The sequence below is a fragment of the Malania oleifera genome, chromosome 7, assembly GCF_029873635.1.
Source record: "Malania oleifera isolate guangnan ecotype guangnan chromosome 7, ASM2987363v1, whole genome shotgun sequence".
Lineage (NCBI taxonomy): Eukaryota > Viridiplantae > Streptophyta > Magnoliopsida > Santalales > Ximeniaceae > Malania > Malania oleifera.
Genome location: NC_080423.1, coordinates 15,591,456 through 15,614,917, shown reverse-complemented (window position 1 = coordinate 15,614,917; position 23,462 = coordinate 15,591,456). Strand labels below are relative to the sequence as shown.

General features: G+C 34.2%; 1 protein-coding gene across 3 annotated transcripts in view; it reads left to right on the top strand.

The window, feature by feature from the left end:
- The first annotated feature begins 3,056 nt into the window (after positions 1-3,056).
- Positions 3,057-23,462, top strand: part of LOC131159211 (developmentally-regulated G-protein 3) — a 36,543-nt gene continuing 16,137 nt past the window's right edge. For all 3 annotated transcript variants that reach the window (XM_058113935.1, XM_058113934.1, XM_058113933.1), the window contains exons 1-6: positions 3,057-3,272; positions 4,232-4,285; positions 16,757-16,933; positions 17,475-17,546; positions 20,100-20,159; positions 21,520-21,629. In XM_058113935.1, coding sequence (XP_057969918.1) covers positions 3,231-3,272; positions 4,232-4,285; positions 16,757-16,933; positions 17,475-17,546; positions 20,100-20,159; positions 21,520-21,629 — 515 coding nt within the window. In that variant the 5' untranslated portion in view covers positions 3,057-3,230. The remainder of the gene's footprint in view (positions 3,273-4,231; positions 4,286-16,756; positions 16,934-17,474; positions 17,547-20,099; positions 20,160-21,519; positions 21,630-23,462) is intronic.

Here is a 23,462-nt window from a genome sequence, read left to right as displayed (position 1 = left end):
ATTAGGATAAACAAGAGCTCCCTAGAAAAGCTTCTTTTCTTCAATGTTAAGTCACACAATTTGGCTATCGTTAAAAATTTTGCCCTTAAATTTTAAAGAGTATGCCGTCTATTTATTATTGCTTAGCAATAAAGGAATGTTTAAGAATGCAATCATTAAAACAAATAGGGTTAGCCCAAAGAACTATGGGTTTGATTTCCCTTATGTGGTTCTAGGCATAATAGAATGAAAAACAACCAATGGAAGTTAGCTCCCAAATGACAATCTTCTGCAATTAAATTTGTGGGGAGACCACGATTTGTCCTTAAAATAAAGAAATTGGAAGAGGACCTTCTAAGCCAAGCCAACGATCTTGTATCATCATAGCAACTTATTTTTTCATTAAAGTGAAGATCCAACTCTATAGGAAAGTGATCTCAAAATGATTTAGCAGCTCTAGGGATGCCAATTATCATAGAATAACATTGTATTGAGAAGATCTCTATAAGCGTTTATGATTCCCTTGGAAAGGATTGAATTGTCAAACGAAAAGACCTTCTTATTTTGTTTGCCATTAGAATCATAAACAAAAGTTATCCAAATACTCCATGGAGGAACTTAAAGCAAATCTCAACACACTTAATATCAGGATAATCCATGAAGTTGGATCTTAAACATAAATCCATGAATATGCATGAGTCCTAATATACAACATCCTAAAAAATAGGAAGTTAACAAATATAGAACCCAAATCAACCAAATGAAGCACATGTGGATTTATGTGAATTTAAAGAAAATATAATACAAAATTATATTAAATTTTATTAAAATTATCCCAAATTTAAATTTAAACCCAAAATTTATGTTCTCTAGTGTAACATAGAAATTGCTATAAATTAGAAGACGCATAATCAATTTTTTTTAATAAAAAAATATCAATTGAAGTTGTCTAGGCTCTACGTAAGTTCATGAGTGTTAGGTACAATGTAGGGTGCGAAGGTGGAGAGCTATGAGCATGAATGCAGGGCCGGCTCTTGATAATATGGGGCCCTAGGCGAATAATTTATTCAAGGACCCTTAATATTTTGTTTAATTTTTATTTTTATTTAAAATTAATTTTTTTAACTTTTTGAGATGCAAAATCACTAATTAAAGTTTTATATTCAAGATTTTCAAGTATTAGCTAGTTGTTGGTTATTTAATTTTTGGCAAAATAACTTACAACAAAAATAAAATACTTTATCTAAATCTTTAGAATATATAAGCCATTTTCTATCATGTTTCTCTCCATTTTATTATTATTATTATTATTATTATTATTATTAGATTCTAATTTCATCTCTGAAATTAATTGCTCGTTTTTTGGAGGATTTTCATCTTACTCATTTATATTTTGTTTAGAACTAAAAATAAATTTATCAAAAACTCCCTTTTGAGATGACACTAATTCTTTTTTCTTTTTTTTCTTTCTTCGTTTTTCATATCCGGAGTCATATTTTCTCGTTGACATAATTAAATTTCAAAATTAACACTAACTATAAATTGACAAATTATGTAAACAAATAAAAATAAATTTAATAAATTTATAGAAATAGTAGATTGAAACAATATAACCTGATTATTATTATTATTGTAAATCGATTGGAGAGTAAACTTTAGAGATATCGGATTCTTGTCGGATACAACGCTATAATCTCAAAGCTTCCAAAATCTAAGAAAAAATAGAAAAAAAAAATTCAAAGTGAAAATAATAGAAAAATAATATACAAACATTGAAATAAAAATTAGAATTGATGAAAATTACATAGAATTGGAGGTCCGAAGATGATGAACACAATAGTTGGAACAATAATCATAGTGAAACCAAGAGATGAGAGTGTGAGAGATGAAAAAATTTTTTTAGAGAGACTAAGAGAGAGAGATGGGAGTAATAGATAATTTGAAATACAATAAAGTTGTTAGTTGAGAAATATAAGACTTGAAAAAAAAGAATTAAATTGTATTTATTTTATATTTTAAAATATAATTTTATTATTTATTAATTAGTTGGTAAGTCAATTATGAGAATAGAGCATAATAAATAATATTAATATTATTTAATTAAAAAAAATTTTAAAACTCAAAAATAATATTATTATATTAAAAAAATTGAGGGGCCCCAAAATTTTGGGGGCCCTAGGCGCCTGCCTCAATTGCCTAAAGGCAGGGCCGCCCATGCATGAATGATGGGGAAATCTTTATGTCGTGGAAGGTTGACGCATTTTCTCTCCATTGTTCTCTTGCTTTGTTTCTCTCCTTTTTCTAATGGATTCATTCTTTAATTATGTTGGTCCTACACTATTTGTGGCTGGTATATTTGGTTATTTCTTATTTTATCTTATTAAATTGTTTTAATTTTATTTTTATCTTAATTTCTTATGCATGGTCTAATTTTTAGCTGTTGCTATAAGTAGTATTAGACATTTCACAAATTTCCAAAGTTATATGATTATTTTCATAAAAAATGTCAGGCACTTCACAGTTATTTTTAAAAAATATTGTAGGAATTTACTTATTTTTATTTTGAGATATATTTTTCATTTAGCATTTATAAAACTATTATATTTATTTTATTTTCAAACCTTAACCTATTCAAAATGAAAATTTTAAATGTAAATTTATTTAAATTTTTTTTCTTTAATTAATTTTTCTAAAATATTCTTTATCTTATTTTTAAAAATGAGTAGGTGTACCATTGCTAGTTTATTTTTTTAGTTAAATATTTTATTTTGTTTCAAATATTTAACTTATTTAAAATACATTTTAAAACATTTTGCCCTACTTTTAAAATATAAGAATATTTTTTATTTCATAAATTGATTTATTCTATTTGTATTTTTAAGTATATAAAAAAATATCAATGTAATTTAATTTTATCTAATTTTTGTTGATTTATTTTAGAATATGAAATTTATTTTATTTTTAAATATTTACTCTTAATATTTTTATATATAATATATTTAAATATACTTTTTAATTTTAAAAAGCCACAAATTTTGTTCACAAATTAATTTATATTATTCACGCTTTTACAAAATTACAATAGACTGTTCTCACTTTCACGGGTAGACTGTCCGGTGCCATATATTCTGTTCGCGCACCTCGCCTGGAAGCGGCTTCCAGAAGCTGCCGGAGTTACCAGCAAGCCCAAGCAATCGCCATCCGTACACCGTGGTCGACGGCGAACTTTCACATCCTTCTCTACTCCAGCAATGGCGACTGTGATGCAGAAAATCAAAGACATCGAAGATGAGGTATTCCTCGCTTCCTCCTCTCTTTCTGAGCTTTGTTTTTTTCTGAATGAAAAATAATGCTTGCATACCCCCCCTGCCGGCGCAACGCACACCCACAGACACGGGGACGCATCTAGGTTTGAGTTCCGTTCATTTGTTCAAATTGAAGAACCTTAAAAGTTCAAGGAAGATGTACTTTTACTTAGGGTTTTGCACCGTCTGGGACAACCCGCGATATTTTCTTATTTTTTCTTATTTATTTATTTTGAGATTGTGATTTTCCCGCAAATTGTGCTCTTTTTAGTTGTAATTCGGCATGGTCCTTGAAATCATGGAGTTGGTGCCTTGTATCTGGCATTGTACGGAATTCAACAAAACTCAATACAATTTTGTGTTGCATTTTCTTCATATTCACTAAGTCCAAATTTATTGCCTGAAATTCATTCTCCCAAATGCAGTGTGAAGGTTCTGTGCTTTCCACAGCAATGCGTAATTTTATATATGCATTTTGTGCTGCTTAGCTGGTTGTTTCTGTTGAGTGCATGGGTTTCTAGTTTACTTCGGATTGTAAGAACTTTTGGAAATTTGGGCCTGTTAGTGTAACTTGTTGAGGTCCTATTGGAGATTCTAAGATCATGTTCTTTTTCTAAACTTTCCGTAAGATTTGTCACCCTTCAAACATTACATATCCTTCTCCACATGATTTTTATTTTCAGTTATTATTAATCTGCAACACTAGATCATGTTTAAAAGGCCCTTTCACCACATTTTCTTTTCCAAGTTTTCATTTTATAGTGCGTTGCAAATCTTTGTATGCAGGTAAACACACCCCCACACCCACACCCACACCCACACCCACACCCACACCCCAACCCATATGTGCATAGAAAATCATACTTGCGTGTAGAAACACAAAAATAGATGCTACTTATTAATAGTAAGAATTTTGGGAATTTGAAATTGATTATTGTTCATTGCAGATGGCAAGGACTCAAAAGAACAAAGCCACTGCCCATCATCTGGGCTTGCTTAAGGTACTGATTCTTATGCCTGATTGGTAGTTCCTTGAAAATGTGATTGTTGTTAATAATCGTAATAAGAATTACTTCTGTCTATGCATAGATCAATTTCACTTTTTATTTCTGGATGCACAATTTATTAATTCAATGTTATGATTTTTAAATGTTGTCATATTTTATTTCTTTAACCATTCCTCTTCTAGAATTAGGAAAGTAAAAAGTTAAGAGAAAAGTTTGACTTTTTTTTAGTTTTTTTTTAGTTTCTTAGTTTTTTTTTACATCAATTCATTTCCATGCAGATAATTCAGTTAGGTAGCTGGCTTAGCTTTTGGAGAACTAACTGTTTTTATCACCAAATAAATAGTTTTTATATCACTTAGACTAAAGAGGAGATGATTGTTTTAAATGAATGGTTGATTGTAGGCATAGGAGATGATTTTTGAAATGAATAGTTGATTGTGGGCCTAATGCATAGTTAAGTTGAAAGAAAGTACTTGGTAATGTTTTTCATTACTGACTTGTCTAGAAGACATCTAACCTACGTCAATTGCTGCCCTGTGTAAAACAGGAATTACAACATAATGCCTCCATTTTGGTAACACAGGCAGCCTCTTGAACACCCCCACTGCAATAAACGCATACAATCAAATTCTCTCTCTCTCTCTCTCTCTCTCTCTCTTTTGGGGGTGGGGAGGGTAGGGGTGGACTTCAAACTGAGTCTTGTATATGGTGTCGGCGCATGAAAATGCACTAGGTCAAGGCTCCTTCTCCGCTTGATTCATGATGTTCCGTTAACTATCATTAACTCCATTTAATGTAAAAATATGATGTATAGATAAGCATTTGTTTAGTTTCTAATTCATGTTTTCAATTTTCATTTTAGTACATTAAAAAAACAAGTGGTTTTTTGGGTTTCTACTTTTTTGTGATTAAATTTTTGTGAACACAGTTTTTTAATAAATAACTAAAAATATCCTTAAATTTATAAAAATTAGAAAAAGTGAGAAATTATCGAAAAATTATGTCATCAATTTTCAACCTTCATATGCAAGAGGATTGTTCAAGGGGTACTAAAGTCCGCGTTTAAACATATAATTATTAAGTAATTCATATTTTAATTATGATATCTTCTAATTTGCATTTCGTTTGAATTTTCGTTTAATCCTAATAATATTTTAAATGATTTATGCTTTAAATTGATTCTAATGTTTGATTCATTTAAGGCTTACTCAATAATTATAGTCAAGGCTTACTCAATAATTATAATATCTAATTTTTATTATAACTATAACATCGTTTAGTTTGCATTCTTTTGAATCTTTCATTTTTCCAATAATACTTTAATTGTTTTAGGCTTTTAATTTATTCAGATGTTTGATTTATTAAGGTTTAATGATAATGTGTAAAATTGCTTGGTACTTGATGATGCCAATTTTTTTTTTTTACATGTTTGAAGGATAATTGTTATTTGATTGAAGGATAAAAATAAATGTACATTCAATTAGCAAAGACCATCAAGTTAGCTCTAGGTTGTTAGAAGACCCATATCAAAATGGTGGCTGTGGCTTAGCAATTTGGTACCCAAAATCATCTCCCAAATTGGTAAATGGTTGTGTCCATTCCTTTTGTTAGGTTGGCACAAGGTAATTAAGAGTAAAGATGGGCTCCAAAGAAATGGATGGGTGATTAGAGGCAGTGCCGCAGTGGTATTATTTCTCATTGTTAACCCTAAAAGTTTGTGTGGGTGTCATTTCTTTGCTCACTCGTTTCAAAGTGGGTAATGGTAATCGGGTTTGCTTCTAGTTCTGGGAGAATGCTTTGGTGGGGTGAGGACTCTTTGGAGCTGATTGTACCTCAATTGTTTAATCTTTCATCTATTCACAATGCACCTATGAGTTCATTCTTTTCTTGTGAGGGGTGCTTTATGGGATTTCCACTTTTTGAAGAATCTATGAAAGAGAGGTCGACAAGCTTACCCCCTTGCTTATTGTGTTGGGTTGCTTTGCTCTGAGCAAGTTAAACAATCAAAAACTTATATTTTCCTCCTTCATATTTGGGATGCTTTGTTCTCTTGCTTTGGTGAAGCTTTGGTGACGCCTTGAAACCTCGGAGGTCTCTTGCTCGTTAGACATTGTGGTTTTGGCTCAAGCAATTTGGGCCAAGTGTTATGGAGTGATGTGGTTTTCACTATCCTTTGGTCTCTTTGGACTGAGAGGAATATGAAAACATTCAAGGGTTCTACAACTTGCTCTTATTTGCTATGGCATAAAGTGGCGTTCTTAACTTCTTATTTCTTAGCTTCCTTTTGAATTTTGAATTTTTTTGGGGCTTATTGCACCTAAACTTCAAAGGTATTGGAAGGCAGTTTTTTTTTTTGTTATCTTTTTGGTTACTCTGTTATTTGAGGACACCTTGTCCTCTTTTATTGCACCATAATTAACAAAATCTTTCTCTTATCCTTAAAACAAACTTTTAGTTTGTTTCTGATTGGGGAATTCTTTTTTAGTTTCAATTTTTGGTTTCATTTCTGTAGATGTTGATAATGTGATACAACTTGGTGTAGGAATATTAGAAAAATTCAGAAATAAAGACTGAGATTTCAGAATAGTGTTTTAGCAACCTCATTTACCTCAAGTAACTACCAAATCTGTAGAATAATATATAGATGACTGTTGTGAGTTTCAATTCATCAATTAAGACAATTTCTAGGCATGACAGCAATGTAATCCTCAAATCAATACTTGTTTTAGCACTGTTTCAGAATGGTAACAATGGCTTTTTGCTAGCCTCTTGCACCTTTAGCAGTGATGGAGGGACCAATAGGCACTGCAGGGTCGAATCCTCAAAACCCAAGCCTCAAAGTCTTCACAACCCTAGCTGGTCTGGACCTGAGCTCTGGAGAGAACTCTTCTCAAAGATAAATGTCATAAACCTCTTGGAGAAGTGGCTAAAGACTCCTATTTATAATAGGCCTAAGGATTCCAAGAGAAGTCAACTCCTATTTTGCAGATAACCCCCTCCAGAAACCACATATCTTCTAAAGTCCCACCATACATAACTTCCATCACTAAAATACGCCTGAATATTACAAATTGAACCCCCCCAAAGCTTTTTTGACCAAAATAAACCTCAAAAATTTTAAACTACTAAAATATTCCTAGCATCTATAAAGAACAAATTAACAACATTTGACATAAATACAAAGTTAAATTTAGACTGTAGAATTGCATCATTCCCCCCTTCTTAGAAAGGACTTGCCTCCCTGTTAGTTGTCATCTTTCCTGCACGACATATGTCAGGGTCAATCTTCGTGAATTCCTCCTTGCTAATCCATAAAATTTCATAATCAGGGCTGCCAGCCCATTTTACCAAGAATCTGAAATAAGTTCCAGCTCTAGTATTCGCCTCTCGCACATGTATGACATCCTCAAATTTTCTGCCTTGCTAGAAGTGACCTGGTGGAGTTCTTGGCCTTAACACTTTGTATGTAACCATGGAATGGGTACAAATCAGCTACATTAAAGATTGGCGATATATCCAAGCAATGAGGGAGTTCAACTTCATAGGCATTTTCACCAAATTTGAACAAAACTTTTTTTATGGTCCATTTTTTTGACCCCTCAACTTGATGTAAGTGCCTGCTGGAAATCACTCTTTCTGATTGGAAACTGTCGCCCAATCACCAATCTGATACTCGTTGAACCACTTCAGTTTGCCCATATGTTTGAGGGTGATAGGAATTATTGTACTGCAATTTTGTAGCCAATAACTTCCATAATTCTTCCAGAAATGGCCAAGGAACTGTGTCTCTATCAGTGTGACAAGTCTTTGGTAGACCATGTAATCTGACCGCTTCCCGAAAGAAAAGAGTTGCCGTAGGGGTTGCATCCAATGTCGTCTTGCATGCAATAAAGTGAGTCATCTTTGAAAACTGATCCACTACTACAATGATGGAGTCAACATCCCTAGTTGTCCGTGGCAATTCTAGCATGAAATCCATGCTAACATCAACCCATGGGGTTGTAGGTATTGGTAAAGGAGTGTAAAGACCTGTATGCGACACCGATCAACATAGTTATACACATCTCGGCGCTTGAAAGGCTAAAAGCACCTTTCAGTCTCTAAATTTAGTGTCTTATCCCTGCCAAAATGACCTCCTAAACCTCCCCTATGCATTTCAGATATCAAGTATTCCCTTATCGAACCTTGGGGAGTGCATAGCTTAACAGCCTTGAACACTTACCTTCTTTCACCACAAATTCTGCATGCACATCATGATCCCTAGCTGCAAATTTCTCAAGAATTTCAATAAATAAGGGTCTTGTTTGTATTGTTATTTGTTCAGCTCCAACCCCAGAACACTGGTAAACATAGTTTTTAGAAAATATGCTCTTTACTCAATGCATCTGCAACCTTATTTTGCAATTCGGCCTTATGGCTCAATGTGAAAGTGTAATCCTGCAAGAATGTCTTTTGGGAATTGGGATATCCAAGGCCTTGTGATTAGAATTCAGAATAAATTCACTTGAATAAGATAACACTGCCAAAATTCCAATGTTTGAAAAATAGCATAAAACTAGGTAGTTTTGCTGAGCCTTGTTGAGTTTCTCTCTGTAGTAAGCTACTGGTCTTCCTTCTTCGCTGAAGACAGCCCCCAATTTTAATCTTTGATGCATCACAATCAACTTTGAAAGCTTATCAAAATCTTGTAAAGACCAAGATCAGCCTTGGGTCATCATCTTCTTATTTCCTCAAATCTCTCCTCAGCCTCTGGAGTCCAATTGAACTTCCCTCCTTTGAGACACCCAGTGATAGGATTGACTATAGTGCTGAAATTCCTTATAAATCTCCTGTAAAATGTGGTCAAATCATGAAAAGTTTGTATATCTGTACTTGTTCTTGGAGTAGACCAGCTGGTTATAATTTCTATCTTTGATGGATCAACTTCTATTCCCTTTGTTGGGACAATGAGACTCAGGAAGTCCAACCTCTCCACCATAAACCTGCCCTTCTTCATGTTGGCATAAAGCTGATTTTGGCGCAAGAGCTTTGGGATAGCTGTCAAATGGTTAACATGACTTTGCTTGTTTGTGCTGTACACAAAAATGTCATCAAAATAAATAACAACAAACTTCCCAACAAAAGGTCTTTAACATCTGATTCATAATTCTCATGAAGGTACTGGGTGTATTGGACAACCTGAAGGGCATGACCAGCCACTCATAGAACCCTTCCTTTTATCCTAAAGACTGTTTTCCTCTCATCTTCATGCCTGATTCTGGTTTGGTGATAGCCACTCTTCAAGTCAATCCTGGAACAAACCTGGGATCCAGCTAACATGTCAAGCATATCATCCATTCTTGGTATGGGAAATCTGCATCTAATGGTGATTTTGTTGGTAGCCCTACTGTCTCCACACACATTCTCCAAGTTCTATCCATAAGTGAGTAAAGCTGGAGGACTTCGGCTTTCTTGAATAAATCCCTTTTTAAGAAGTTTCATAACTTGCTTTTGAAGCTCTTCATGCTCCTTTGGGCTCAAATTAAACCCTAAAATTTTGAAATTACAAAAGTACCCCTAGCTCCTAGAAATAACAACACTTGACATAAACAGAAAATTAAATTAAGATTGCAGAATTGCATTACAATAATGAGGCTCCTTATTTTGTTAATTTCTAGTATTTGGCCAATGTTACCCTTAAAGTTTACAAATTAAGGATTGGGAACTTTTAAAAATTGAAGATGTGGAGTGATTCTTAGAGGGGAGGACACTTTTTTGTTCCACACAAGTAATGGATGTTTTGGAGAGGGCTTAGAGAGAAGAAATAAGCAAATCTCAAGAAGCTCAAGCATGAATGGTGGTGAGGGAAGGTGTTCTTATGGTTGCAAGGATTTCTTGAACTGTGGTAATCCTAAGCAAGTGGGTTGATGAGAGAGAGAGAGAGAGACTTGATTGCTTAAGTGTCACATATTAATCAATGAAAAAGTGAGAAATTATTAGGCGAATAAGGCCATGATGCATAGTTAGGGTGAGAGAAAAGAAAAGGATGCTTGTGTCACAAATGGCATGTGGCAGATGCTTGAGTAGATTAGGAAAAGGCTATTGGGTCAAAACTCTCTTTTTGAAGTCTAATTTTGGCCAGCTAGCCAAGACTCTCTAGAACATTGGTAGAGACCCAGCTATGTATGTGTGTGGTCAATCTATGTGCGCTGCCAATTTTTGCCTCTTTCAAAAACACATAGTAAAATTAATAATTAATTTTAGTGGTGCATGTACAAATTTGATGTTGGTCAATTCCACAATCTAGGGCAAATTTCACCCATTTACTGAAGTCAACTATCTATGTAAGAGCATTTTTTAAGCTTTGAAGCTTGATTTTTATGAACTATTATTAATTCGTGTAACCAATTTTCTTTAAACTACTCGTGGAAGGGCTTGAATAAAAATATATAGGAGTTAGTATGGTATTGCATTCTTTCCTAAGTTGTTTGTGATAAGCTTTGGTTTTCAAGCATTGTAGGAGGATGGTGGTGCTGGTGCTGTTTTTATCTATGGAAATATATTTGATTATGACAGTCAAAAAACCTGTTTAAATAAAAAGCTTAATAAACTGTCTAAAGAAAGCGTAAATAGAGGAAAAGGTTTGGTAATTAGACTAGTAAAACACATTGCAAACCTTGTTTTTATAAAGTCAATAAAGTTAATTTGCTATTTATTCTTCTAGATGATACATTTTTGCATGATAGTCCACTTTGTATTATCATCTTTCTAGAAGACACATGTATTCTTTGGATAAAATATCATCTTACTGAAGGGGAACCTAGGTGAAATGGTAGATTTGTCAATTGTCAACTTTTGACTTGGTGGTCATGGGTTCGAGGCGTGGAAACAGCCTCTTGCAAAAAATGAAAGGTAAGGGTGCATTCTATATACTTGTTGTGGTCCGTCCTTTCCCTAGTCCCTGCATACACGGGAGCTTTGCGCACCAGCCCTAAAATCCTGTTGTGAATACAACTGGATGCAGCTTTGGTTTTTGACACTAGCTTACTAAACATTTTACCGATAAACTCTTCTCAATCAACCCAGTCGTGACCTTTAACAATGGCAGATTAATTGCTTAGCTCAGTAACCGTCATAAAGTAATTTGCTTGGTAGTAACTGCTGTCAAGATGGTGGTACCATTTGCAATCTCAATTCTTCCTCCTCTATCAATGCATTTAAACAGGCAATTAAACCCAAGCATACGACACAAGCCGAAAAAAAGTTGGAAAATGGCATCATCTGGCGAAATCTCATGGGAAATCCTAGCCCTTCTTAGAGTAGACAGATGTTTGGATAAAGAAAATAAAGACTCTTTTTATCAAATTTGAAGGGACAAGCTAACTTAGCAGTTGATAATCATATTCATATTCCATATGACAAAGGCCTAGCTTTCTTTTTCCTATTCATCTAGTCGAACTCAAGCTTAGTTGAGTAGGATTAATTTTGGGTTGAGGACATCTTGTACTATAACAAATTCGATAAAAACAAGGGATAGTTTAAACCTATAAGCGGCCTACATTATAGTTTAATGGATTACACATTTGAAATAATCGTATTCGTATTCCATGACAAAGGCGTAGCTTTCTTTTTTCTCTTACATAAGGATTCATCTAGTTGAACTTAAGTAGTTAGAACTCAAGCTTAGTAGAGTAGGATTAATTTTGGGTTGATGACATCTTGTACTATAACAAGTTTGATAAAAGCAAGGGATAGTTTAAACCTGTTTGAGGCCTACATAATAGTTTAACTGATTACTGGTTTGATAAAAATAATAGTTTAAATCTCCAGCCCGCAATTGGTACCACTTATCCAACTTATTACTTATTAGAAGTACTTTTAGTGAATAAGCACTGTTGGTTTCATTTCATAAAAGTTACCTATTAACTCTTAATTATTTTTCAAAAAAAATTTCTTAAATAAGAGGTTTCCTAGAAGTAGTTGGCTGGTGCTTGCTACTTATAGGAGGATAAACATTATGTACTTATATTCATGGTTTTAATAAGATACAATAATAAAATAATATAGTAATGTCTGTTATATAAAGGTTTTAATATAATCCGCTTCCCATCGGAAAGACTAGGGGCTGTAAGTTATACTCATGCTATGCATGAATTTTCGGATTTGATCTCTTTTCATGGGCTGATGGATATATCGAATATATCTATGGGAGGAGGCCTTTACATCTGGTCCAATTCTTCCTCCGCTTCTGGAATAGATCGGTTTCTTGTCTCTCCGTTCTTGGCAGATCACTTCACTCAATTTTCACAGAGAAGGCTGTCCAAAATACTTTCTGATCACTACCCAATTCTGTTGGAGGGGGGGAGTCATCAGAGAGGTAGAACTCCTTTTCGCTTTGAAAATATGTGGTTGTGGGTGGAGAACTTTGTTGATAAAGTGAAGGAGTGGTGGGCATCCTATTCGTTCCAAGGAAATCCTAGTTTCATACTAGCTAAGAAATTGGCAGCATTGAAGTTGGATTTAAAAAAGTGGAACGAGGCGGAATTTGGGAATGTCACTGTCAAGATACAGCAACTTTGGAACAAATTGAATGACTTGGATGTTAGAGAGGAAACTCATCCTTTAACAGCTGAGGAAATGTTAGAACAAGCTACTCTCTGCACCAATATTGAAAAGCTCACTCTTTTAGGAGAGGTTAGTTGGAGGCAGAAGTCTAGGGTGCTACATTTGAAGGAGGGGGATGCAAATACCAATTTTTTCCATAGAATGGCTAATTCTAATAGAAGAAATAATGGTATTGAGAGCCTTGTGGATGGTGCTTTGTCTTCCAATCAAGGTATGATTGCTGATTACATCACTCAATTTTTCATGAATTTATACTTTGAGCAACAAGTTAGTCAATGATTCCTAGAAGTCTTAGTATTTCCAAGAATATCCGGTGATAATGCGGATTGGTTAGAAAGACCATTTGAGGAGGCGGAAATTTTTGATGACATACAAAATTTTAATGGTGATAAATCGCCTGGACCAGATGGATTTACAATGGCTTTCTTCCAAGCTTGCTGGGGGATTCTCAAACCTGATCTTATGGCTGTGTTCCATCATTTTTTTGCTAAAGGCCAGTTTGAGAAAAGCCTGAATGCTACTTTCATCACCCTCATTCCTAAAAAAAATGAAGCAATTGAAGTAAAGGATTTTTGCCCTATTAGTCTTGTTGGGGGGGTTTATAAGATCATTGCTAAGGTCTTAGCCACCAGACTTCGCACGGTTATGGAAGATATAATTTCAACTTCACAGAATGCTTTTGTGAGGAACAGGCAGATTCTTGACCCACCAGACTTTGCACGGTTATGGAAGATACAATTTCAACTTCACAGAATGCTTTTGTGAGGAACATGCAGATTCTTGACCCTGTACTTATTGCTAATGAATGCCTTGATAGTAGATTGAAAACTGGGGTGCCAGGGCTACTTTGCAAATTAGATGTTGAGAAGGCTTTTGATCATGTAAATTGGGGTTTTCTTATGCAGTTATTAGAGCGGGGTGGGTTCTCTGCCAAATGAAGGCGGTGGATTTTCTTTTGTATATCTACAGTTCGTTTCTCCATTCTGATAAATGGCACTCCCTGTCGGTTTTTTGAGAGCTCTAGGGGGTTGAGACAAGGTGACCCATTGTCTCCTTTGTTGTTTGTCTTGGTTATGGAAGCCCTGGGGAGAATGTTGGATAAAGCTGTCCATGATGGTCACATGTCAGGCTTTGGTGTGGGGCGTATAGAGGGAAGAGCTTTGGTGGTGTCTCATCTTCTCTTTGCGGACGATACTCAAATTTTTTGTGATGCTGATCTGGATCAGATTTTGTTTCTCCATGTGATACTTATGTGGTTTGAGGCGGTCTTTATCTTAAAGATAAATTTGGGCAAGTCAGAGTTGGTTCCTGTTGGTACGGTGTTTAATTTTGACTTATTCTTGCACGTCCTTGCCTGTAAACAAGGCAATCTTCCTATGAAATATTTGGGTCTTCCTTTGGGAGCCAAATTCAAGGATAAGACAATATGGAACCCAATTTTGGAGAAGATAGAACGAAGTTTAGCAGGGTGGAAACGTTTGTACTTATCTAAGGGAGGTAGAGTCACGTTAATTAAAAGCACTCTATCTAATTTACCCACTTACTTTCTATATTTATTTCCTATCCTGCTGCTGTAGCTAACCGTATTGGGAAACTTCAAAGGAATTTTTTATGGGGTGGCATTGGTGATGAACCAAAATTCCATTTGGTTAAATGGGACACTGTTTGCTCTCCCATTTCTTCGGGTGTTGTTTGGGGATAAGGAAGGTAAGACAGTTTAATGAAGCTTTGCTTGGGAAGTGGTTATGGAGATTTGGGATGGAGAAGGCTGCTCTTTGCAGGCAAGTGATAGAGGTGAAATACAGCTGTGAATGGAGTGGTTGGTGTACTAGGCCTGTTAATGGTCCACATGGTGTTGGCTTGTGGAAAAGTATTAGTCGGGGATGGCCTTCTTTTTCTTGCCACGTTCTATATGATATTGGAAATGGGTCTAAGGTGAAATTTTGGCAAGACCATTGGTGTGGTGAGATGTCTCTTGCAGTCAGCTATTCTGATTTGTATAGATTTTGCCGAGATAGAGAAGTTAGCGTGGCTGAGCTTATGAAGTTTGATAATGGAGTCTTGTTTTGGGATGTAAGTTTCTTTAGGGGTATGCATCTTCGGGAATTAGAGGCCTTGACTGGTTTTATGGATACCATATATGGTGCATCGGTGAAGGGGTTTGGTGAGGATAAGATGTGCTGGAAATTTGATATAGAGAAGGGCTTCTTGGTTAAAGGTTATTATGGTATTTTAATGGGCTCCAAAGATTGTGGCTTTCCTTGGAAAAGCATTTGGAAACAGAAAATTCCATCTAGAGTAGCTTTTTTCGTTTGGACTGCTGCTTTAGGGAAATGCTTAATGATTGACAATTTATGAAAACGAAAGGTTTGGACATTGGATTGGTGCTACATGTGCAAGTGTAATAATGAGGCGGTTGATCATCTTTTTATTCATTGTCCGGCTGTAATGGACTTGTGGGTTATGGTGTTGGGTTTGTTTGGAGTGAGCTGGGTTATGCTGCAATCTGTAGTGGGACTTCTAGCGTGTTGGCAAGGCAGATTTGGTCGTTATTGAAATGGGTTTATTTGGTTGATAGTTCCTCATTGTTTATTGTGGTGTCTTTGGAGGGAGAGAAATAGTAGGTGTTTTGAAGATAAGGAAAGATCCATTTTGGACCTGAAGCTATTTATCTTTACAACTTTGATGGATTGGTTGGCTGCTTTGCGAAACCAATCATTTTCTTCTGTTTTTGATTTATTAGATGCTTGTAATTTCTGTTTTTGATTTGTTTACTCCATGTACACTCCTTGTGTACTTGGTGTTCATTTTTGATATCAATAAACTTATTACTTATCAAAAAAAGAAAATGATATTACCACATACAATTATAATATTTGTATTAGATAAAAATTTTACTGTGTTATAATAATATTATATTATTAGAAGCCTTCATGATTAGAAGTCTTTGAGAAAGTAGACATAAAGACTGGGTTTATCTTCCCTCGTAGGGGGCATCTGGGGGTCAAATTATCGTTTGGGATACTTGAATAGCATTCTTTAAGAAAATCCTTGAGGGGTCCTATTTTCTGTCTGTCCTTGATATTAGAGGTGTAGGATTGGTGGTTCAGTTGCATTTATGGGCCAAATGGTGTCTCTTTGAGAAATCAATTGCTTGATGATCTTGTAGACATTTTTGGTTTGTGTAGCCCTTATTGGGATTTTGGGGGGAGGGGTTTATGCTTGCTGCTCTAGAGAGATCCTAGGGAATCTTTGGACCTCCACAAGTATGAGAAATTTGACTTCTTTATTTGGGGTTGTGGGCTTAGAGATATCCCTATTGATAATGGAAGCTTTACTTTGGGGACTTTTGGGGATAAATATTTTTATTAGAATATGTAGTCATACATTATTATTATATATAAATTATTATTAAAAGGTATCATTATTATTAGTCAAGTTAATACTTATTTTCTAACTATCAAATACTATTAACTTTTAAAGCTTATCATTAAATGCACTTATTAAGTTTACTTTTTTTTTTTTTGACTCAGATCTGTAAGTAGTGGCAGATGAAGCCAAAGATTCCTATGTGTTAGTTTAATGGAAAATATTGGTGGGTTGTTTGCATTTATTTTACATTTTTTTTTTTGCACCAAGTGTGAAGGATGTGTTTCTAGTGTTGATTGCTATGCCTTTGTAGCACACACATTCGGCAATAAAGATGGTGCTATTTCATTCTTTGGGTTGCTGTTCAGTGCACAATAAGAAATGAAATATCAATGCTTGCATTGGTGCTTATTTGTGTTCAATAGTTTTGACTTTCTCACAAATTTTTATCTTTTCATCTAGACTAGTATGTGATTGCTTTTGTGTTGTTAGGCAAAACTTGCAAAGCTACGGAGGGAACTTCTTGCCCCACCAACCAAAGGTGGCGGTGGCGGTGGCGGTGAAGGATTTGATGTCACTAAAAGTGGAGATTCAAGAGTTGGTTTAGTGGGTTTTCCTTCGGTTGGAAAATCAACACTATTGAATAAATTAACTGGCACTTTTTCGGAGGTAGGTAACTCTTTTAATTTAATATGTTGAAGATTGTGAGTTCTGTGTGTACTCAGGATGCCTTGTGCCTTTTCCAAGGCACAATTTTCAACTTTTTTCATCCTAAGATACAAGGTCACAAAAATTCAATGAGACCTCGTATTCTGTACCTACAACCTACTTTCCATTGCTTGCGTAGAAACTTTTAAGTTTATGAAATACTTCTGTTAAATGTGTTTTAGAAACTTGTCCAGTTATCTTACAATTTGTGATAACCCTTCACTTATTATTAATTTTTTAATATAATTGACATCAATATGAAGAAATGATGAATTGTAACATGATGTGGCTCATGCATGATGCCACAATGTAACTCATTGAAGCCACAATACACCCCTTTCAAAAAAAAAAAAAAAAAAAAACCCTAAAAACAAGCTAGTAATGCCTTGTACATCTCTGATTATAAAATATGGTTCAACTTGTCACATGTTTGTCATGAAAATGCCTGCTAAAATTTCCTTTGACAATTTCTGCGGGCCTTATTACTCCCTGTGCTTTACAGGTTGCATCCTATGAATTTACGACCTTAACTTGTATTCCCGGTGTGATCATGTATCGAGGAGCTAAACTTCAGGTACTATCACAGTATCATTTTCATGTGCTTTATGGGTGGTTTAAGGGGTCATCGAGTGCATCTTTCTTTTTGGTGTGGCAGCAACCTAGAATTAGAAAGTTATGTACTTAAGAATCTTGAAATAAAAAGTAATTATGAACAGCCTTCTTATAGTGCTTGAACATACATTTGCTTCATTAAGAAGAATGACATGTATTCTTACATAATTCTTGTTGCTATAGTATAGAAAAAGAGAGTGAAGATGCTGATTTTTACACATTGCCTCAAATGTTTCTGAGGGAGATAAGCTTTTTCTCTTTTATTTGCTTTTCTTTCCCCCTCATGAGCATGGGTTTTAAACCCCAATTGAATTTATAGTTGCTTTAAAGATTCACCAAGCGTGTCTAGTATTCATAATTTTATTATGACATGTTTTGAAGGAAAAAATAAGAGGAAGGAAAAAAACTGTGATTATATTATTTTTTGGTCTGCAATCTTAATTACTTCTTTTTTTTTCTCTTGAGAGTATTTACATTGTTTGCATTCTTTTTTAGTTTTCCTTGTCCTTGGAACATTTTGAACTGAAGTGTTTCTTTAGTATGTCTCTCTCCACACTCCTAACATAGAATCTAAGGGTCCCTTTGGTTGTGGAAAGCATTTTCCATTTTTCAATTTTTCAAAGAATTATAAAAATTTTAGCTTATTTTTTAGTTTTCAAGATTTGAATTAAAAAGGTAGAAAGTAAAAAATTTGTTTAAATGCGCAAAACAATTTCTCAATTTTTATTTGGAGATTTCAAAATAATTACAAAAAAGACAACCTGTTTTCAATTTTCTAAAAAATTATATAAGGGTAGTATATGGATCATGGATTTTGGGGCTTGGATTTCTATTTGTGTGGATGGAGGAAACTCAATATATAATCCACACAAATTAAAGTTCAAGATCCGAATTTCATGCTCTCCATATGCAAAGTAAGAGTTAGAAATTTAGAAAATGATAAAAAAAAAAAGTTCTCGAACTTTTCTATGTAAGTTTGGAGAATTGGAAAATAAAGTGGCATTTTTGTAATTATTAGAAAAGTAGAAATAGAAAATAAAACTATTTTCACAAGTAAATAGTGCCAAACTATTTTTGTTGGTATTTATTATTTCATACAAATGTTTTCAAAACGAAAAATTTACTAACATTTTTTATGCATTGCATGTGTGGCTTTTGTATTCCATAAAGTTGTATTTTTTGTATTTATGAAAAATTCCCCCAGCTGGATAACCAAGTGCTAGATAACTCTGTTCTTGAATTCATAGCTGCAATATAGACTTTGTTGCAGTATTCTGAAGGAATTGTTGTGAGAGAATAGCCAAGTGGATTGGATGAGGGTGACATTACTGGAGATTTAGATCAAAAGATGATGACTGTTGGCCAGAAAATTACTTACACTTTCATATTCTCCTCTTGCATTTGTTTCTTGTATATTTTGGCATTAAAATATAGGTGAATGTCTATATCAGGTTTTCACCATTCTGTTCTAAATGCTTATTTTTTTCTTTTGTATTTTGTAGCTTGACAAAGGTTACACATAAATTCTGTTTTCAATAGTGACCAGCAAAGTTATAATCATTCTGGGAAATTGTTATATTTTCCAAGGCTCTGTGGGTATTAAAATAAAATGTTGTTTGCTTAGGGGGCGTTTGGTAAAATTAAGTGTTTAGTGTTGAACATTGAATTCAAATCTGATTTTGTAAACCAATTCTGAATTGAACTTGAACTGATCACTGAATCTAAGATCTGAATTATTTCTATTGTTAGCTATCAAATATCTGATAATGTGTTGTTTTTCAATTTTAGCCTTCTCAAAGCTTAAGAATTTAAATATTTGATAAAATTAATGAGCAATTACATAAACTAAAGTTTTAAATTTAACATAAATAATACTTTCTTATCATATATTTAATTAATAATTAAAATAAAAATAATACAATTTATTATTTTTTAAAATTAAAATTTATTATTTTAATTTTAATCACTTGGATATTGATATTTTTTTTATTTTCATTTTTTATAAGGGATACAATTGGGAAAGCGATCTCTAAATTTGATTTAGGCGTGTTTCCATGTCCAATTCTATTAGAGGAATTTTAAACACTTTTCGAGTTCCCACCAAATGCTTTGATGTCTAACTTGACATAACCTCTATTCAAAGGTCATTTAGATCAAACAAATGCTCCCTTAGCATTTTGCTCCTTTCATGCTATATTTTGCATGGATAAAAAAAAGGCGACACCCAGTACGAAAGGTTTTCATGCCATATCAAGGTCTGATCAATGCATGATGTGCACCGCCTTACCATATGTGGAGAAGTTGTTTCCATGACTGGAATGTATGACCTTTAGGTGGGTGTATCATCCTTACCATTGGGTCAAGGCTTGCTCTCATGCATGATGCATGGAACAGTTCATCATAAATAACTGTTTTGTGGTTTCATGGGAGATATTATTTTTCCTGTCTGCAGATCCTTGATGCTTATTTTAGATATATTAATATGCTTTTCATTCTTTCTCTTTGTCATTGCCAGTTATTGGATCTTCCTGGTATTATAGAGGGAGCCAAGGATGGGAAGGGTAGAGGAAGGCAGGTAAAATCTAACTCTTGTTTCATGTATTCAACTTTGTGTTGCTATTATATATTAATATATCTTCTGTTTTGATGACTATATATACGTGATTGTTTATGAAATTTGATGTCTGCTTGATTTTTATATTTTATATATTTTTTAAATTTGATAAGTGTAAGATTACCATTTTACCTAAAAGCTTAAGCTATTACATTGTGGGCCAATAATGTATATCAGGCCTCAACACTTCCCCGCATGTACAGTCCGACAGCACGTGGAGGGATAAACAAACGATAAACAACACCAATTGTAGGGAATGAGATAAATCTTAACAAATAAACAATAAATATTGGCAACAAGAGAGCTTAGGACCTCCTGGCAACCAGGCTTTGGTACCATATCATATTACCACTTTATCTAAAAGCATAAACTCTTAGGTTGTGAACCAACAATGTATATGAGAGCCTATGAGGCCTTAGCAATAAGAATTAGAATAATCAAATGCATTTTCTTATTTTATTTTAATTTCTGGAAAGCTTTGTTATCCTGAAATTTCTTATCTTTTTTTTATTTTTTTGTCTTTTTTTTCCCTGGTTGGTTTATGTTAAGGGTTCTTATTTCTTACTCTTTTATATTCTTTCTTTTCTTAATAAAGTTTCTTTTTTCTATAAAAAAAATATTTTTCTGGAAATATATGTATTTATAGTCTGTTTCTGATTTCTTTTCTCTAATTCATAACCCTTTTTGAGCATGATTTTTAATTCTTGTTAGGAAAGAATTAAGAGATTTTGTCTTCCGTCATGATTGGTGGAATAATCAACCTTTTGGAATTGGACTGTAGTTTGTGTGACATATGAGCTCTTGCTCAACTTAAAATTTTAAATTTTATCAAACTGTGAATATTATTCAATACTAAAAGTGAATATTATTTTTAGTAACTGAGTTTGTAGATTTGAAGGTTAGGTCTATGTTGAGGTTGCAAAGGTTTTAGCTTTTCAGAAAGATTTCATACTTCATTATCATTCCTCGCCAGCTTTTTTTTGGCTTGGTTTTTGCCCTACCTGTTTAAAATCTATATCCTCATGGAAATTTCAATCTAGGCAATTCATGAATGATTTAACTCGTGTGGTAAACATGAACATATGTAGATAACCGAACTTATTTTTAAATATGATGGATGTGGATTTAAAATTATGTTTTTCATTTTGGGGCATGAGTGCTAATGAATGTTGTGTTTAACTGTTTTATCTGTTTCTTTTGCTTGTTGAAGCTAAAATGCAATTATATTTATACATGGTTTTAAGATGCCTTTGGTTTATGTTTCATTGCTACATGCATGTTTTCTGTTAGCCCATTAAATTTTCTTCTTGTTACAATTCAGGTTATCAGCACAGCTAGGACATGCAATTGTATTTTAATTGTTCTAGACGCAATAAAGCCAATTACTCATAAGCGCTTGATAGAGAAAGAGCTTGAAGGATTTGGTATAAGGTAATATTTGAACTCTACAACCATTCGTTTACACATGTTCTGGTGGCTGTTCTGGAAAAAGTATTAGTTCACATATAAACAGTCTTGAAAATTCCTTACAAAGTTGTGTTTGTTACCCATTTAGTTAAAATTTGTTTCTTCGAGCGTGCACTCCAATTTGAGAGCAGTGTTTTTGTGTTAGTAGTAACAGATTTGAAAATACTAAAAGGAGCCCATTGACTGCCAATGACACGAGGCCACGACAACTGCCTTTTAATAGTTGATACCCATTGCAAGAGTAGATAATTGCAACATTAGTATGAATATCTTCTTTTGCCAAAGCTTGGTCTTGAGAAGAAATTTTCCCTTGTCATTACTGTTGGTCTTATACCAAAAAACCAGCTCATTGATCTTTGCATCTACAGCTTGTCTGTAGGCACCTGCAACCATAAAAAAAAATGAATACTTGAGAAGCCCCAGGTGACCTTCGGAGGACCTCTATTGCTGTTCAAGTCTGTCCTCAATGGTAATAGTGGAGTTCTAGGGTTGAGAGAGCATACCTTGTACCCCAGTTGACTGTTTGAGTAGATTGATAGTGAGGGCAGTATATGAGGGTTTGTGAGAGGTATTGGAGCTGGTAGTGACAGTCATAGTTACTAATCTTTAGTTTACTGATGACACTATCTTCTTCTTAGAGGATCGTTGTGAGTCTTTTTTAAATGTGCTCATCATTTTGCTACTATTTTTTGAGTGTTTTTCTGGGTTAAAAGTGAATTTAGGGAAAAGTGGCATTGCTGGTATTAAATGAAGAGGTGATAGATCTTCAAAGTTTGCTTCTTTAGCAGGTCATGCTATCCTTGTCTGGCCTTTGTTGTATTTAGGAATTTTGTTGGGTGATAATCCTGAGTGCATGGGCTTTTGGTCTCCTTTGGTAGAGTAGGTGTGTAAGTGTCTTGATAGGTGGAAGGGTGCTTTTATAATTTTTTTTTCTTCATGTGGTTGGGTAACTCTTGTTCCATCTGATCTTTCAAGTATTCCTCCTTACCTTTTGTGTCTATTCTTAGAGTTCCTAGGGGTGGATAGGACTATTGAGAGAATCATGAGAGACTTTCAGTGGTTTGGGTTGGGGGATAGGAAAGATCATTTGGTTAGATGGGTGGTGGTGTGTAGGTCTAAAAAAGAAGGGGGTTTTGGTCTTGGGAATTTGGTGTCTAAAAACAGTGTCTTAGTGACTAAATTTTTTGGAGGTTTCCTTTTAGTGGAGGACTCACTTTGGCATAAACTAATAAAAGTAAATTTGGCATACAAGCTAATGGATGGGGATACTAGAGTAGGTTTTAGATATTCTCGTGAGAGTCCTTGGAGGTTCATATCTTAGCTTTATCCACATTTTATTCCTAATACCAAATTTGAGGTGGGCAATGGGATGAGTATTCATTTTTGGGAAGACCCTTGGGTGGAGGATTTGGGTTTTTTCATGTTGTTTCCTTGTTTATTGGCTTTCTTATTACATAGTGGCTTTTTTTTTTTTTTTCTAATGGGGAGAATTTTTTGTGGGATTTTCATTTATGTTTTGTCATTGGATGATAGAGAGGTGGAGGAGCATGGGTCTTGGTTGAGTTTATTGGAGGGTTGATGTCCTTCCAATGGAGCAGATGTGAGGAAGTGAGTGCTGGAGTCTTCATGAGAATTTCCTCCCAATTCTTTCTTGGGGTCCTTTACTTGAGAGAATATGCCCTTTTCTTTCTTTCATATGATTGCCAGAGTTTCCTCTAAAATTAAGGCTTTTATTTGGTTGGTTGTTCTTTAATAGAGTTAACACTAACAATATGTTGCAAAGGAGGAGGCATTCTA